This window comes from Gouania willdenowi, chromosome 8, assembly GCF_900634775.1.
Source record: "Gouania willdenowi chromosome 8, fGouWil2.1, whole genome shotgun sequence".
Classification (NCBI taxonomy): Eukaryota; Metazoa; Chordata; class Actinopteri; order Blenniiformes; family Gobiesocidae; genus Gouania; species Gouania willdenowi.
The window spans coordinates 24,977,489-24,995,004 of record NC_041051.1 but is presented as its reverse complement, the minus strand read 5'-3'; the positions used below and the strand labels follow the sequence as shown (position 1 = coordinate 24,995,004).

At 40.3% G+C, this 17,516-nt stretch overlaps 1 protein-coding gene and 1 long non-coding RNA gene across 2 annotated transcripts; one reads left to right on the top strand and one right to left on the bottom strand.

Annotated features, from left to right (window-relative positions):
• Nucleotides 1–1,183: 1,183 nt before the first annotated feature.
• On the bottom strand, nucleotides 1,184–17,446 carry rundc3aa (RUN domain containing 3Aa). Its single transcript, XM_028455883.1, has 11 exons — nucleotides 17,179–17,446; nucleotides 9,217–9,332; nucleotides 8,848–8,981; nucleotides 8,679–8,764; nucleotides 8,461–8,550; nucleotides 6,185–6,265; nucleotides 5,817–5,982; nucleotides 5,580–5,737; nucleotides 3,868–3,981; nucleotides 3,688–3,794; nucleotides 1,184–1,929 (listed from the first exon to the last, which is right to left on the bottom strand). The coding sequence occupies exons 1-11, from the start codon at nucleotides 17,256–17,258 to the stop codon at nucleotides 1,787–1,789; spliced, it is 1,275 nt and encodes a 424-aa protein (XP_028311684.1). The 5' UTR covers nucleotides 17,259–17,446; the 3' UTR covers nucleotides 1,184–1,786.
• LOC114468798 (uncharacterized) lies at nucleotides 11,801–14,468 on the top strand. The gene is made up of 2 exons (XR_003674678.1): nucleotides 11,801–11,984; nucleotides 12,839–14,468. It is a non-coding gene; the product is annotated as an uncharacterized LOC114468798 (long non-coding RNA).
• Nucleotides 17,447–17,516: the final 70 nt, after the last annotated feature.

Below are 17,516 nucleotides of genomic sequence, written 5' to 3'. Positions count from 1 at the left end.
TTTACTACAAATTTTTGGGCCAATCAGGAATGTCAAAATATCGAGAATGAAGTCAAAATGCCGAGATTAAAGTTGGAATTTTCAAGAATAAAATTTAAATTTAATGTCTAGATTAATGTCGAAAAATGAGATTAAAGTCGAAATTTTGAAAATTAACTCAAAATACAATAACGTGATAAAAGTCAAAGGCTAATAAAGTCAAATCTACAAAAGCTGACAAGAGGTAATTCACCATGGCAACAAAGAGCAGATCGTGGCCGTCTACCAAATGCCTTGTATTGATGTATGCTTTAAACTATACTTCAAAGTTGGGTTTAATAACAAAGAGATTATTTCTTCTTCTTTTTTAGCTCATGAACACATTGAACATTAAGATATATTGTCTAAAGCTTAATCTGTTCAAAAGGAAAACAACAGTGAAGTTTGGAAGAGGTGGAGCTTTCAGTCCAATCTGTGGCTTTTGATGAGCTGTACGGAAACAGATTAGGGCCAGTTTTGATGGAGATTTGACTTTAAAAGCAAACCTTCCACTTTTATCACGATATAGCATTTTGAGTTTATTTTTGAAATTTATACTTTAATTTCGTGTTTTTGACTTTATTCTCAATTTCCCCAAAGTTATTTTCTCCATTAAAATTAATAATCCATTTCCGTAGTAAATTAGTTCATTTAAAAGATAATTCTTCAATGTCGGTGGTGGTCAGAGGGGCCATAGGCGCAAAACCGCAGCCACGCTTCTGTCAGTTTTGTCCCAGGGCAGCTGTGGCTACAATGTAGCTTACCACCACTCAGTATGACTGATGTTAATGATTAATGTATGTGCTTTAAGTCTCCTTGAAAACACTCCACTCCACAGCTTGTGAAGTCTTCACTGATGTTTTTTTCTTTTAATTATCTCTCCATCCGTCCCTCTTTCCATCCCCTGGCAAGGCTCTTTCATCTTCACTGCTGTCTCTGGTTCTGTTGGAGGTTTCCTTCATGTTAAAAGGCCACTTTACTTGTTATTTTTTTTATTAAAATGCAGGCTTAAAACAGGACTCCTGCGTTTGTCCCTGAATAAATAAACTAAATTCTTACAAAAAAAACCTACAAACATAACCACTAGATGGTGCTGTAACACCAGTACCTCCTCAGGAGCCTTGTTTGTCTCCTGCCATTGTGTATTCAACACAAACAAACCAGCTTCATGGGAAAAGGCAGTTTAATCGCAAAGACATAAAGCAAACCAGAGACCCCAAACAGAAAAGGAGCAGACAGCTCAAATCCAACAAAGAATCCAAGGGTTGGAGGTTCAAATTTGACAGGAATAAATAAATAAATAAATAAATAAATAGCTGCACAGGGATTGTGATGTTTGATCGTCAGACCCCAAGAAATACTGCACAATGCAATGCTCTTCTGACTCTACTGGAATCATTTGTTTCTGCCTTTACACCCAAAGAGCTGCAAGAGCTGCCCTGATTACAGTTTACCATTAGGAAGCAGATTTAAGATGCTTTGAGAGCATGAGCGATGTCATGGCAGCACAAAGGGACAGTAGGAGTGAGTAAATGGATGCCCTGGAAGGTCTGACAGGTGTTTGCATGGTTGTGTACTAAGAGATTGACTGAGATTGTTGATTAGAGAGGAAAAGAAAGAACCATTCAAGTACAAAAAATCCCCAAATAATGTCGCAACATTCCTGTTCCTCTCTCGTGAAGTTGGACAATAGGGTTGGTTGGTTTGGTCGGGTGTTTCAACGCAGCATCACCAGGCAGACGGGGGTTTTTAATCTCAGCAGCAGCTCCTAGCTGGGGGAGAGTGCCGGGCTAGGCTCGGCACTGATGTTCACCAAACACTCACTGGACTTGAGACTGGCCAGAGACTTGGAGCTCGGTAAAGAGGCGAGAGATCCACACAGGCCCAGCATGGAGGGAGTGTCGTCTTTTCCTGCAGACGCACAGAAACAATGAGCCAAGATATGCCCATCTGCCCACATGTAGCGTCATAAATAAGCATTGAGCATGTTTGTGTAGGATTATGTATGTAAAAGTGCATGGGAGGCTCATTCTGAACAGCTCTTATAGTGCAAGGCAGGGGCGATTCTAGGTTTCTAAAACATCGGAGGCTTAGCTCAGAGGAAAATGGCAAATGTGCATGCAGTAAATGTTTTTGTATGCTTTATTGCACATGTGCATTTTTTCATAATGCTTTACCTAAATAAACAAAATATGAAGTTTATCATATTTAAACAACTACCTGACAATGCTTATCCTCAGACCCAGTTACAAAGTTATTTCAGAGTAAAGTGAGACAAGTAAGTGTTTTTCATCATTCATTTATCTTGTAAAGTATGTTGTTTAGGGTGACCATATTTTGATTTCCAAAAAAGGAACACTTGGGCCGACCTCAGGACACTCAAAAAGTACTTGACGCTTTCTTGAATCTACAGTGTAACGGCAAAATGCAATATAAAGAGCAACTCCTTAGCTTTCAGAAACTGGTGGAGCAGATGAGCAAATATTAGCAGAGTTATGATGTTTTAAGCTAACGTGTTCTCAGAGTTGCGTTCCCTGGGAAACCCGGACAAATTGATTAATTTATCAAATGTCCCCGAGTAAATCCGGACGTATGGTCACCCTAATGTTATTGGCATCACAGACATGACAGAGTTTTTGTTGCTCTGATGTCGTGGCAAACCATCTTATAGTTCCATGACTTACACATGTAGTAGTAAACAATTATTAAAATATGTTCCATATCAAGTTTACCTGTCAATTCTCTTGAGGATTATTTTAGCATTTGAGTAAACTTTAAATCTAGGGGTATACTGACATAAAAAAGGCTCAGACGACCACACCAAAAATATTAATACCAATATTTTCATGGATAAGGAAGCTTAACAAGGTAACCAAGAGATGCAAAACTAATTGGATGATAGATAATATGTTTTAGTGTATTTTACATCTGATTTAAGACATTGGCCAAAACTGACCAGTTATCATAAGAGATGCTAACGGAAAGCTAACACAAGAGGAAGGTTAAGCTATTTATTAAAGGCTCAGTAATTGTGATTAATTGAATTTGAACTTTAGTAATTGAGAACGTAATTGTGATTTCAGGGGGAAAATAAAAAAATTGATTGTGGTAATTGGAAAACAGGCAGGTCAACGTAATCGTAACTGAGTTGTAATCCTACATGGATAATTGAAGATGTAATTGTAAATGAAAAATGTAATTGACCCAAACTGATTATTCATTCTTATTATTGGTTGTTTTGTGTTTGTGTTTATGTGTTTATGTGTTAGCTTTCTGATTTGTTGCTATGGAAAAAGCAGGTCAGAAAATTGATGGATGGATGGATGGATGGATGGATGGATTGATGGATGGATAGATGGATGGATAGAAGGATAGATGGATAGATGGATAGATGGATAGATGGATGGGTAGATGAATGGATGGATGGATAGATGGATAGATGGACAGATGGATGGATGGATAGAAGGATGGATGGTAGATGGATAGATGGATGGATGGATGGATTTACGTTGTGTTTCTCAAGTCTATTTATGATATCTCTGTTTGATGGACCATTTTCTTTAACTCTAACTCTAAATAGAGCATAGCAATCAGTTCATTCTTGCTGTTATCAATATCATGAATAAATAATGACACGCATGCAATGCTGCTGATGACAGACATATTCACCTGCTGAAGTCCAGGAAGCATCTCCATTCTGTCTCCCATCATCCTTCTGGAAGTCAGAGTTTAGACTGACTTCAACAGAAAGTTGCTCCAAACTGTGAAAGCTCCTCCTGAAGTGTAAAAACACGCACACATGAGGCACAAACCTCGAGATCCAGAGGGAAGAGAGTGTTGCAGATTTACCTGCGGAACAGCTTGACATCGCCTTGGTTATTTGTGATGGTGGACCATTGGTTGACCAGTGGAATGGACAGATTTTTAGCCAGATGGGAGGGATCACATGGCATGAGGCCAGACCTGAATAAAAACACAATACAAATCAGATTCAGCGTATTTTGTAGCAAGAGGTATGAGTCCTGGAGTGAGATGACACCTATTCCCACAGGCCTTTACACAATCATAGAAAGAAACAAAATGTAATTAAAGCACTTAAAGAAATGTGAGGGGAAAGCCTTTGATATTTGAGGTTTGAAGTGGAAAGTGTTAGGGATAACGGGCTTGTGGCTGCCAAAGGTTCATGGTGACGTCACATGTTTCTCTCCAATTTTTGTGAGGCTTTGTTGTGACGTTGGATTGTTCACCCACTGGGGCAGTGGTTCTCAACCTTTTCAGCCAGCAATCCCCAAAATAAAGGTGCCAGAGACCAGGGACCCCCACTGTACCTGAAGGTGGTTGAACACAGACATGAACATTCAAGAACAGTCATGTGGAGACAGGCCATCTATTAGGGGGAATAAAAAGTCAGCAAAAATGACGGTCCATTGTCATATGAATCTGCGATAATTATTTATTCATCTGAATAATATCCACTGTTGTCCAGGAAGTTTATTATTATTTGCACCATAGTATATAGACATCTTAAAGATGTAAATCCATGTTTTAATCAGAACTAAAATTGATTAAAAGGTGGTGGAATGATATTCTAAAAACCAGAGAAAAGAAGGAGAAAAGTTGCAAATTAGAGTGGCCAAAAACAGGCAGAAAAAGTGGTAAAAAGGGTTCAAAGTGTCAATATTGGCTTAAAAGTGGCAAAAATGGGGGGATTGGAGTAATGTAATCTGAACAGGTAGTTTAAACTGGCAATTAATGTACGTGACAAGTTGTGAATGTGGTCAGGTACACAAAAATAAGCATGAAATATGATGAAAAGAGGTTACAAGTGACAATAATGTGTCAACGTATGAGTGATTCGGTGGGAAAAGTGGTGCAAAGGGTTTATAAGTGCTGAAAATGTCTTGAAAGTGGAAAAAAAGGCATTGGAATTTGATGGAGAAGTGACAGGCATGGGAGTAATGCAGCATTAATGCCTTAAAAGGAGTGAAAATATGACCAAAAAATGTATGAAAATAGGTTAAAATATGGCAAGTTTGGTGTCGTTGCAGAAAAAGGGTAAAAAGAAGCAAAAATGGGCTCAAATTGTTTCTTGAAGGCATCTGGTGACCCCCTCCCAGGGTCTCGTGAACCCAAATGGGGTCCTGACCCCAAGATTGAGAACACCTGGAGTAGGGAACGTGAGCTGACTTTAGAAAATTGTGAGACAGGTTAGATTTCCCCTACTTTTGATTTATTGTTGCAATATTAATCTCTCTCTAAACTGAAAACTCTAGTTTTCTCCCATAGTCCAAGAACATTTATATTTGGTTAATTGGAGACCCTCAATTTCCCATAACATTTAATGGGTGTTAATGAGGTCATCCGTGACACAAGACAGAAAACAAACAGAGCTGAATCATCCATCCATCCATCCAACCATCATTGTGCATCATGACTGAGTGGCCAGGCCATTATTGGTTGTTATTACATGCAAAGTAAATTACGCCTTCCCACCTCTGTAATCAACCTCCAGCCCATGCACAGTTTGAGTGCCTCCTCCTAATATAATCCACTTTACTCACAGTTGTGCCTGCAGCTCCAGCACAATGGCCTCCAGCTCCTTCTTCTCCTGCTGGCTCTGCACCGTCAGTTCTTCCACCTTGGCTCTCAGACACTTGTTCTCTGTCTCCACGTTCTTAAGCTGCGACTCCCGCAAACGCACTAGCTCCTCCAGGTAGCCCTGGACAACATGTACATGCTTATGCCCGTCCTTCAGTGTGTGACTGAGCTGTGTGGAAGGAGCAATGATTCCATGTCACCTTTTGGGCGTAGACGATCTTAAATCTCTGCTCCATCTTGCGGCATTTGTTGCTCCAGCTCTCCTCGTCGGTCACCAGGGGGATGTAGGGATGCTCGGGAACACTTTCTTCACTGTTGCTACTATCCACACTGCGCCGGTCCTCCTCATCACTAAGGTAGTCATAGCTACACACACACACACACACACACACACACAAAACAACTGCATCTGTCTTGGTTTTGACTTTTCATCTAACATTTGTTATTAGGCTCAGTTTCTAGCTGACTTTCAGCGATTACATTTGAGACTCTTGTTCCAAATCACGTCTCGCCCATTCACAACCCCCTCCGTTAAAATTTGCCACTGAATGGACAAAATGATTCTTACCTCTGAGTGAACTTCAGGTACGGTGTGTAGTCAATCACTGCTGGAGATTTCCCATCCAGAGTCTCACCTTTTAAACAGAAGCTACAGCCAAAAGCAGATGAGAATTTGTTTCACACAACAAGCAGTATACACCAGGAACAGTAAGTACAATACTGTTGCTAATGAACGAATGAAAGTTAATTTCAAACATGTTGTACAACATTTATCACAAGCCAAGAAGATAAAAACAAAAAAAACATGTTCAAAAAGGTGTAGGAAGAAGCATAAGCTAGTGTTGTGTTCAAGACCACACTATCCGAGACCAAGACTTGCCCGAGACCAGAATGCACCGAGACCAAGACAAGGCTAAGACTTCCGGGAGCCGAGACCGGGTCAAGACCGAGACCAAGACCATAAACATTTTTTTTTAATTTAAAAATTTTCAAAAATATATAAATAAATAAAATTATGAAAAGGTTTGACAGTTAAATAACATTCTCTCTTTAATTTTAGTTTCCGAGATCTTTAAAATGTGGTCTCGAGACCAAGACCGGTCTTGACTACTACAACACTATGCTACTCACCAATATTATGCTCACCACCTGCCTTATATTGTAAAAATAGATAAGGTTTAGGATAAGAAGAACATACTGCCTTCCATGGTTGGGGTCAATTACATTTTTGCATTACAATTGTGTCTTCAATTATCCATGTTCAATTACAACTCAGTATTTATTAAGGTGACCGGCATTTTTTCCCGAATACAATTAAGATTATAATAACATATAATAACCAACGCTAGGTTGGTTTAAATCCTACCTATCAGACAGAACCCACTTTGTTCATGTTAATAATCTCTCCTCAGCGCACGCCAGAGTTAATCATGGAGTTCCACAAGGTTCAGTTTTTGGACTGATACTCTACATTATATATGCTTCCACTAGATAACATTATCAGAGAACATAATCTAAATTTCCATTCCTATGCCGATGATAGACAGTTCTATTTGTCAATGAAATCAGATGAAACTCTTCAGTTATTAAAACTCCAGGCTTGTCTTAACCTAACCACAAGGAACGAAGCCAAAAATCATGCAGGCAGACCTGCTAATAGTGTATCATGTATTTTTGCAGTCTGTGCCTTCTCCTCACCCTTCTCTCTCTTTTCTGTTTCAGGTGTCTTGATGTTGGAGCTGGCAGTTCCTGATCAATGGTTCACGGCTCAACTCGTCTGGGACACTCTGATGTTCTATCTCTCTATCCTGTTCTGTTCCTCCTTCTGTCCACTAACCCCAACCAGTCGAGGCAGATGGCTGCCACCTCTGAACCTGGTTCTAACGGAGAGTTCTTCCTGTTAAAAGGGAGTTGTTTCTTCCTACTGTCGCTAAATGCTTGTTTATGTGGATCTTCTTGGGTTCTTCCTACTTACCATGAACTTTATATTTTGTTAAGCGCATTGAGATGACTTTGTTGTAATTTGCACTATATAAAAAAAGTTGAATTGTATTTAATTGAATTACCAAAGTTCAAGTTCAATTAATCTCGATTACTAAGCTTTCAATAAATAAGCCCATAAAACTTCTCCTGCTCTTGTGTTAGCGTTCTGTTAGCATGATAACGGGTCAGTTATCTATTATTAAATTTGTTTCTCATCTCTTAGTTTCCTTGATTGTTAGGCTTCCTTATCCATTATAATATTAGTATTAATATTTTTGGTGTGGGTGTCTGAGCCTATTTTCTGTCAGTATAGCCCTAGATTTCAAATTTTTATGTTTTATTTTTAATTGATTTGTTTTTGGCACCACCCAGCTGCCAAAAACAAATCATCAAATGAAATAAAAATGTGGTAAATAATCTTTTTTGCCAAAAACTTAATTATCATTTCACGTGTTTTAATTTGGTAAAGAAATTTTACTTTATCAATAAATAAATTAAAAATTTTGGAACAGAATTTACCCAAAGGTTAGTATTATTAATATAATTTTATTCCCCGAAATATGTTTAAAATTACACTTTTCTTATTATTAACAGGTTTTTAGTTAAATACGTTTCACAGTGGATACATTGCTGAGCACATTGTGATAAATAGAATATGTAAATGAAAAACTTTTAAGAATGTTTCTTAACTTTGTAACTCAGCTAACATCACCTGTTATAATTGCTAACATGTGATGTTAATAACGCTGATTAGGTCTTCATCCTAGTGGCTGGTAGTGGGTGCGGTTTATTTTTGCCTTTGAAGCATATCAGGCAGGTGTTATAATGTCATGGCTGATTTTTTAGCATGAACAACTTCACCTAAAGTCGATTGCACTGAGTCCAATCAGCATTCCGGTGAGCACCGTGGCCTCCTCTCGGAGCATGATGGCTCCATCATCATAAAACCTCCTGTTGGATGAAAAATGTGTTATTAACTCTAAACGCTGAGCCCAAAACAAACATGAAAGGTGAAGGAGTTCAAAATAGAAATGTTCATATCAAAAGATAATTGCTATACAAATGGAATTCCTGCTGACCTGGTTGTTTTGGTGTCCCTCAGAGCGGCGGACACGTACTCGGACAGACGCTTCTCCATCAGAGCCACTCGAATCCAAGCTCGACCCTGTAGGCGGACAAAAGTCAGACACACACACACACACACACACACACACACACACACACACACTAACACTATAACACACTTGCCTTGGCTCGTGACGTGCTGATGTTCTCAATGTTTTCAATGCTGGCGATGCAGTTGTTCTGCACCTTACTGCACGCCAGTCGTAGATACTCCCAGAAACTGCGCTGTCCGTCTGAGCTGAACCAGCTTCCTGAACCTATTGCAAGGTTAGAAACCAAGTGATCAATCACAGTTGCTTGTGCGTGAAGTGCAGAGTGAGCTTTTTAATTTCCTCCATACAGTTAAAGAACTCCATATTTAAGAATTTTCTTTCTAATCAACTAATCAATTTGCCAAGGAATATCACAAACTCAGTAAATCTTTGTTTATTTTCATGAGAAGTGTTTTATCAGACCTAAATTCCCTGTGCTGTATGTTACCTGTAGTGTTACCTTTGAAGCGGTGGCTGAGAATGTGCTCTAAAATGGCGGCAAAGTTAACGAACTCCTCGGACGAGTCATCTATGGGCTCTGCCGTGTACTTTTCCAGAAGAGTTTTTACTGAGAATCTGAAACGGAGGCACACACAGAAGAGGAGGTGTGAGAGATAACAGCTTCACATGTATGTCAAAGCAGGTTTTGATATCGGTCAGATGCTGCATATCAAACGCTGACATGAACAGTAGCCAAACAATTGCTGTGTTTGATTGATGGCGAGAGGGGAGGGTTTTTTCTTATATGGGAACCCTGCCATCCCTTTAAACTGAGGTCACCCCAATTGTCTTGTGTACGGCACAATGCGCCCCTTCAGTGCTTTGGCAGCATTAACACGAAAACAATACAATCGCCTCCTGTCTTTACAGCCTGAGCTGAGCTCCCAGGGCCCTCTGGCTCTTATCTCTCTGCAGGACCAGCCGGCATCACAGAATGATCAAATGATTCCCTCCCACTCAGCTATACATTGTGGCCTGAGCTATTTAGAGCTGTTTCTGAAGCTTCTCTTTGGCATTTTACCTCAGATGCTCCCCCATTCTGCAGCACCACAGAGGGGCTGGAATGCCCCACGTGTCTTAGCAGCTGGCTTCCAGGCACAAGCTCAGGCGGACTGCCTCTGCTTGAATGGGCAACACTAGTATCACAGAGGGCAAGACTGCCCTGGCGGTGGGGAACACCTCCATCGCCAGGGGAAAGACTACCGTTGCCTTAGGCAACTCCTCTATCTTCAGGGGAGTGACCAAAACCTCCATGGGAGACTCCACCATCCAGAGGCAGAGGACGAAGGTAGCTCTAGGTCGGGCCAGCTTCAGCCGGGGAACCACAACCACCTCTTTCCGAAAAGCTTTGACATCCAAGCGTTGAAACACCTAGATGGAAAAGACCCCTAAATCCAGGGCGAAGACACCTAAAAAAAATACACAGTCTCCAAATGACTCTAACAATGAATGGAAAACCCAATTTTCTTCAAGCAAGACCACCTTCACCAAAGGCAAGGTCTCCCTCCTGAGGACTAAGTACACTATTTCCTGGGGTAAATATTCTATCTCCTGGAGCCGAACCACCTTTACTGTCGGCAAAGCGAGCATAGCAGTGGGCCAAACCTCTGTAACACGAGGAGGAAGTACCAGCTCTCTCACGACTCTGACCTTTTCCTATGGGACAAAGTCTGTGTCTGTGGTCAAAACTACATTCATCAGAGGCAGAGAAACGCATAGTAACATCTACTGGAATTTCCACACCTGACTCCTTCACACAGTTAAACACCCATCGATTGATCTATATGATTAATCACAGAAGGTCAGTAGGAAGATCAAAAATGATGTTTATCTATTATCTGAGTGTATGATGTGCAATAATGCCTTTCTGTGATAGCAATTTAGGATGCAAAGAAAACACTCCCAAAGTTCTCGAGCACAGTAATGTCGGTTGTGCTGTGTTAGAATCGCAGAAAAGGGTGGGGTAATCTAATGTGTGTGATGTATGTAGAGATATAAGAGTGCGTGGGTCTTGCTTCTGTGCATAATGTCTGTATCCTCGTCCACATGTCAACCATCCTGGTGTAAATGTGGTCATTTTTTACACACTAAATAGTCTGATGGATGCTTTAAAGAATTCATGCCCTTTATTTGTTGATGAACAGTGCGTATAAAGCTAATGTGTCTAAAAACTTCTTGGCTTAAGTGTCTTGAATAAGAAAGATGAACTACAGCACCAGGTAAAGCAACACAACTATTTTGAGATAAAGTGATGAAGGGTGGAAACAAGTTTTCCAATCTAAGTAAATAAGATAAACCAAATGCATCCATACAACAGGTATTATAACATATATGATTCAGCTGTCAACAGCAAAGGTTGAACAATCAAATACTTTAGGAAACAATGGATGAGAAGAAAGTGATGTCACCACAGACTGTCCTCCTTGCAACAATGTGTCCTTTAAACGTTTGGTGTCGTCGTGGCGATGGGACAATCGCTCCTCTGTCCAAGTACCCCTTGTTAGGCCGTGGCCACCTACGGCTGCCTCTGTCCATTCACAGGCACACATGGGTGGTATGTGGCCTTCCAAAGCCCACGTCGACCAGCTCAACGAAGGCATTATGCGACAAAGGGGTCGCACTATCCATGCTTAGCATTCTGGTCCACTCTGTACTAGAGCTGATGTGAATACTACCACCAGAGGCTAGCAGAGCAGGGCGTGCTGCATGAGTGTGCGATGCTTTGTGTTGAGTGAGTCCCGAAACCCGTCATTGAATCAGGGTTGGCAAGACACACTTCTCCTCAATGGGCAACACCAGCTTTACAGAGGGGAAGACCGCCTTAACCCTGGGCAACACCCAGATAAAGAGAGGGAAGACCAAGCTTGCCATGGGGAATTCCTCCATCATCCGAGGAAGAAAGCTAACCTCTCTGGGCTCATCCACCATCACCAGTGGGAAGACCAAGATCTCCTTGGGCAGCGCTTCGTTCAGCAGGGGGAGCACCACCACCTCTTTCCGGAAAGCGATCTTTCCCAAACGCAAGACGATTTAAATGAGAAGGGGCTGCATCGAGGGGTCTGGAGACTGGAAGAAAATGTCACCAAAAAACATTATCTTTACAGGAAAAATGAGGAAACCCAAGTGACATCTGCTCAGGGTCTGTTCCAACTGAAAGCTGAATCTGGATTAAATGTACTTTTGGAGCTTTGACTTTGTGTGGTCACAATGGATTTATCAAGAAACAAGGTAGGTGACATCTATAAAACACTATAAAATGTCTACAAAAACTTTGAAATGAATGTAGAATGTTTTTTTCTTGATTTCAAATGGACAACCAGTTTGATATGCCTTGAATGTAGCTTTTACTCCAATAGCCTGTAATAACTGTATAAATGTCCACCATGAATACCACTGAGTAGGTTATTTGCAGGAAATCTCACTGGGAAACAGATAAGAGCAGAAAATATTGGAATGAATATCAACAAGATCTACATAACGTAGAGTAGTTACTATTTCCAGGAAACCTGGATATAGCGATAAGCATCACAGATTCACAAATATCTGTTCCACATTACAAATGTGTCAATAATGTTTGATTAGAGGAAAGTTTACGAACCCAGTTTGGGACCTTAACCGTTAAGCAATGGCAGAGCGACTTGTTTAAGTTAACGGCTTGACTGAACGGCCTCTACAACCCGATAAGGCGTTATCTGAAATGCAACATGACAGCAGATGCTTGTAAATGAACTGAAGTCCCTTGATCTGCAGGGGAATTGTTGGCATGCCTTAGATGCAAATGTATGGAGTGGAGTGGCAACATGCTCTTGGTACGATTTGACACTGAAAAACAGCTGCAGGCTGTTCTGACTGGATTCCTTTGTACCCCCTCCCTCGCTTAGCCTGGATCTCTGCCCACTCTTTGCACTCTCTAAAGACACTGTTGTTCTCTCCTGTACACACACCACTACAGAGACACATGAACAGAACTAGCTTGTTGCACACTTTCTATTATATTATTCCTTTCCTCTGTTATTCTCCTTCAACACATCTGACTTATTTCTTCTTCTCTTTTCTCTTTCTGTCTTTGTCTCCCTCTTCAGTGTAGCCAACAAGATCAGATGTCACACAGGCCAGAGCTTCTTCCCACTTCTGTGTCTGATCATCCTGGACTGCCAAAAGAGAATGTGTGCAAGGATGCTAACTACATTAAACAAGGATCATTCTTAGGGCCCGATTTTCATGTGTAAAATTTACTAGAGCTGGATGTGTCTCTTTCTGTCATCCCTCACCTCTGTGAATGAGCGTCCATGGAAAGTGTTTTACGGTCAAAGGAGGTGAAGACTGATCATGGATGAATATAAGTAGAAAGCACAGAGAGTTACCGAGTGTGAATCAGATATTCAAGCGTGACACAGGTGTTAAATGAGAAACGAAAAGGCCGTTATAGGGATACAAAGAAAGAAAAAGCGAATTTGGAGTCCGAATGCACAGAATCAGGAAGAAGACTGGCTGGAGCTACGCAAAGAAGTGCAGTCCTGCTGAAGCACGTCCATCAGATAATAACATATGTTTACCCCAGCATGGGTTTTTCTCCTGAGCCACGCCTCTACCCTGCAGCTCCCATCCAACATGTCTCACTCATGTCACCTTTTTTCCTCAGGTCGGCCACGCCTCATCGCATCACTGCTCCTCCAGGAAAGGCCAAATCAGCCAAACTGTTCATTTCACACCCAGAAGGATGCACCCCAACTGCATCGCTCAGAGCTCTGTAAATCCCCACTCAGTCTTTACGATGAAACCTGTTGCTCGTAGCAACAGTGCTGTAATACATTTGTCTCTTCTTTACAAGCTCCGATCTCAAGGTTGATACAATTTTTATGTTGCAAATTCTCCAAAATGTGCTTAGAGAAGGCTTTCATTGGACAGCATATGGGCCATGTTTTAGTAATCTCTACTCTTCTTATCAATAGACAACCAGGCTCAGACCACCTGGTTTCTTTTATTACACCATAATGTCCTTTGTTGTAAATATTTCACGTGTAATTCCAACCGGTCTGATCTGTTAACAACAATTTAGTAATCTCTGATGATGTTTCAGTTTGTGTGCCCGGGATTAGAAACCAGGTTAGAAATGTTGAACCCCAAAATCTCTAAAGCCCCACATGTGACCAGTGCAGATTAAAGTGTTAATAAGTGTGTTTGCTGATCGTATGATCTTGAATTGACAGGTCAGACTTTTATATACATGTGTAAGGGTGATTTAAAGCTTGGTCTGGTGTTCTAATACAGCACTAAAGTTACATGGCAAGTGTAGCCGTGGGTGGCACACCCTGACGAAGCATCTCCCTTGGACAAAGTCACACAGCCACCGTCGACTTGAATTGCAACACCTGAGGGGGGCTGGCCAGCGGCCTGCAGGAATCCAACCTAACTAATGTTGTGCAGCCCATTAAAAACTGCTGAGTCAGCATTATTAATGGGAAGCGGTTTGAGATTTTATTTCTGTCTCGTGTCGTTTGTTTGTCACTAAAAAAGGCTTAAAGGATTAGCACGCTCAGGACAAACTGCTGTGTATTGTGTATTGTGAAAGTCTATTGTGAGAACTGTTCTTACTTTGCCAACATGCTCCGTGTGACCTTGTGTGTTTTGCTTCACTGTGTGTTTCACTAAAATGCAGACGGACCTGGTGACTGAGAGGAAGTGGAATAAAAAGGTGTGACTGTGTGTTTATTTCCAGTGTGCAGTATCGTCATTTCGCTCATATTTCACTAGATTCAGAGTTTTATGGTGTAACAGTGTAGCCAATTAAAGTAAAGTTACTACACGTGTCACAACCAGGGTTGGGGTCAATTACAATTGTAATTTTAAAAATCTATTTCATTCATAATCGGAATTAACTGAGTTTAAATAATTGACCTTGTAATTGTCATGAAAATTCTATAAAAATTGTCAATTATAATTTAATGCAAAACTGGGGAACCATGTTACAGTTCTATGTACAGTTCTACACATATGTAGTCAACAATTATTAAAATGTGTTTCATATTAAGCTTTCCCAAATTTTACCATTTTTAAAAAAATGAAATCTAAGGGTATACGTAATGACACATAAAAAGACTCACACCAACAATATTAAAACCTATATTTTAATTGATTAGGAAGCCTAACAAAGTTTTTCTGTTACTTTGAATCTTTTTAAAAGCCTCCTGTGGACAGGTGTTCTAAATTAGCACATGTGCTGCTAAACACACTCAAAACAATACACCTGGGTACTGTATTTGTGATATCCATATCAAATAAAGGGAATAAGAAGAACCAATAAATAGGAAAGAAATTGGATGATAGATATTTGTTTTTAGTGTATTTTACAGCTGATTCAGGACCCGTTATCAAACTAAGTGGATGAAATTGAAAACTATAAACACCTAAGATACAAACATCCAACAAGAGTAGTGAAAGATATCAACTATTCCAAATTAGCAGAGAAATGGAAGCCAAATATAAAGATGTAAAGACAGTCAGTAGTCCCAATGTAATAAATAAAGGTAATAGAGCAGACATTTATCTAAACAGTAGATAAAGCAGGTGGTTCGGTTTACGTCCAGGATTTTAATTAGCATTTGTTCTTATGATTCTTATTGTCATTTAGGGGTGAGTATTGGCAAGGATGTTGCAATGCGATACGTATCACGATATAATATTATCACGATATATCGTGATATTCTACCCAGTTAATATCAAAATGAAACGTCGAGATGAAAAATCAAGTTGCTGTATATGTTCATCAGAATATATTGATCATTCAGGGGACAAATTGAGTCAAAACTATTTGCGCCAAAACATCCTATTTATTATTTATTGTAAGTGTTTTTGCACATTTGCACTGTAAAAAAGAAAATGCAGTGTTACACACTGCCATCATAAAATAAAGTGCGACAAGTTGCTTTTCACTGAAACTACTGTGTAGAAGTCTCAGAGTAATTATTGATTAAATATCAGAAAAATTAAATAATAATAATAAAAAAAATCAATTTCAAATTGGCACCCAAAAAAAATCGCGATATATCGTGAAATCGATTTTTTTTTTTCACACCCCACATGTTCTCATTAATAATAAAATTTTTAACCAAGGGAAACATATGGAGCCAAACACGCTTACGAATAAACTATCATCAAATTACGATCATCATCATCATAGTTACGTTTAATATTAAGATTACTGTGCGTCTCTTTAGGATTTAGTAATATTAAGCATGAACACTGTGAAAAGCAGTGTTCATTTTATGCTATTTTTTGGGACAATTTTACCACAAACTAACATTGCTCAATAAAATACGGTCTTTTCTTGTAATCCATTGAAACAAAATTAATTTAATCACACTTCTGACCATAGGAGACTTAATTAGTTAGCTAGATTTTACAAAGAAGACAGTATTTACTCATTTTTGAAGTAATCACATTAAAGTTGCATTAAAGGACACCTGATCTGTAAGGAAATGTCCCATTAAGTCACATGTGTCAAACTCAAATTCGGCCCTTTGGAGCATTAAATTCGGACCCCAGGAAAAAGTAAAAATTACAGAGAAAACATGATTCATTGTGTAAATGAAACTGAATAATATTTACTGGGGCTCCTCATAGTTTTCCCTGGCGCTCATATCGCAAAATTAGTCATTTTTTAATGTTAAACAGTTGAGAAAAAACTCAAAATTCTTACGAAACCCTTCAATTTTCCTCAAATGATGACAATGATGATAATATTTCTTTTAATTAAATAGAAATTGGTCGCAAAATGGAGGAAATTTAAAGTGAATATCCTGACGGGACTGTTATCTGTTACTTATTGCTTGGATATGGTTGATTTCTTACATATTTTGTCATTTGTGTATTAGTAGAAGTGTAAACTATTGGCACAATAATGTTGAAATGACTTTTTTTCTCTCTCATGAAATCTGTGGCCCACTGCTCCGTATTTGGCCCCTGACCTAAAATGAGTTTGACACCCCTGCATGAGCCGCTCTCAGCTCCATTTAAAGCCCTATAACCTCTGTGGAAACTGGAGGACACTGGGATTTATGGGAGCCATGGCTGCACAATCAACATCACTGTGCCATGCAGGGAGGATGGAGGATGGAGGATGGAGGATGGAGGGCCACTGGTGAGGAGGGATGCCCTTGTCCCAATCAGGAAGTGGGAATAATGCTGATGGAGTGAGAGAACTCTCTGGACCTTTAAAGATAAACTCATCTAAAAATGATTCAGAAGGTTATTCCTGGCCTACAAAGCTACAAAAGGAGGAAATTATTTCATATAAGAGTGAAGGTGATCAGAAACCCGGCTCCTCTCCATGAGTCCATCATTCCTCCCCCTGTTAGGCCTACATCAACCCGTCTGTGATGCTCTGACTGAGCCGTGAAGTCGCTCCGTGATGTGTCGGTACCTGCAGACCGTGATCAGGTTTTTTCGCTCCACACCGACGCACCGGGCGGACGCCTTCTTGGATGTCAGACCCATAGCCATCGCTGTCCGACCGCAGCCCGTCTCCAGCCAGCGGTGGCGGCCCCCGGGCCCCTTCGTGATCCGTGCCCAGGCCAGGACCCCTCCCTCCGGACCCGTGTTCTACAAAAACCCGCCGCTGTGACTGTCTGTCCTCTGCGGGGAGCAGCGGAGGATGCTGAGGCTGAGGAAGGACAGGACCAACACACAAGTTAGATATAATCCACATGTACAACTTCCTGCTATACTTTCATAATAAAAGCTCAGCGGTGTTAACGCCCC

Coding starts and splice junctions, on each gene's coding strand:
- rundc3aa (XM_028455883.1), bottom strand. CDS start 17,258: ATGGCTATGGGTCTGACATCCAAGAAGGCGTCCGCCCGGTGCGTCGGT. Junction 9,333..17,178: donor AACCTGATCACGGTCTGCAG/GTACCGACACAT, acceptor CCTCCGTTTCAG/ATTCTCAGTAAAAACTCTTC. Junction 8,765..8,847: donor TCAGCACGTCACGAGCCAAG/GCAAGTGTGTTA, acceptor GTCCGCCTACAG/GGTCGAGCTTGGATTCGAGT.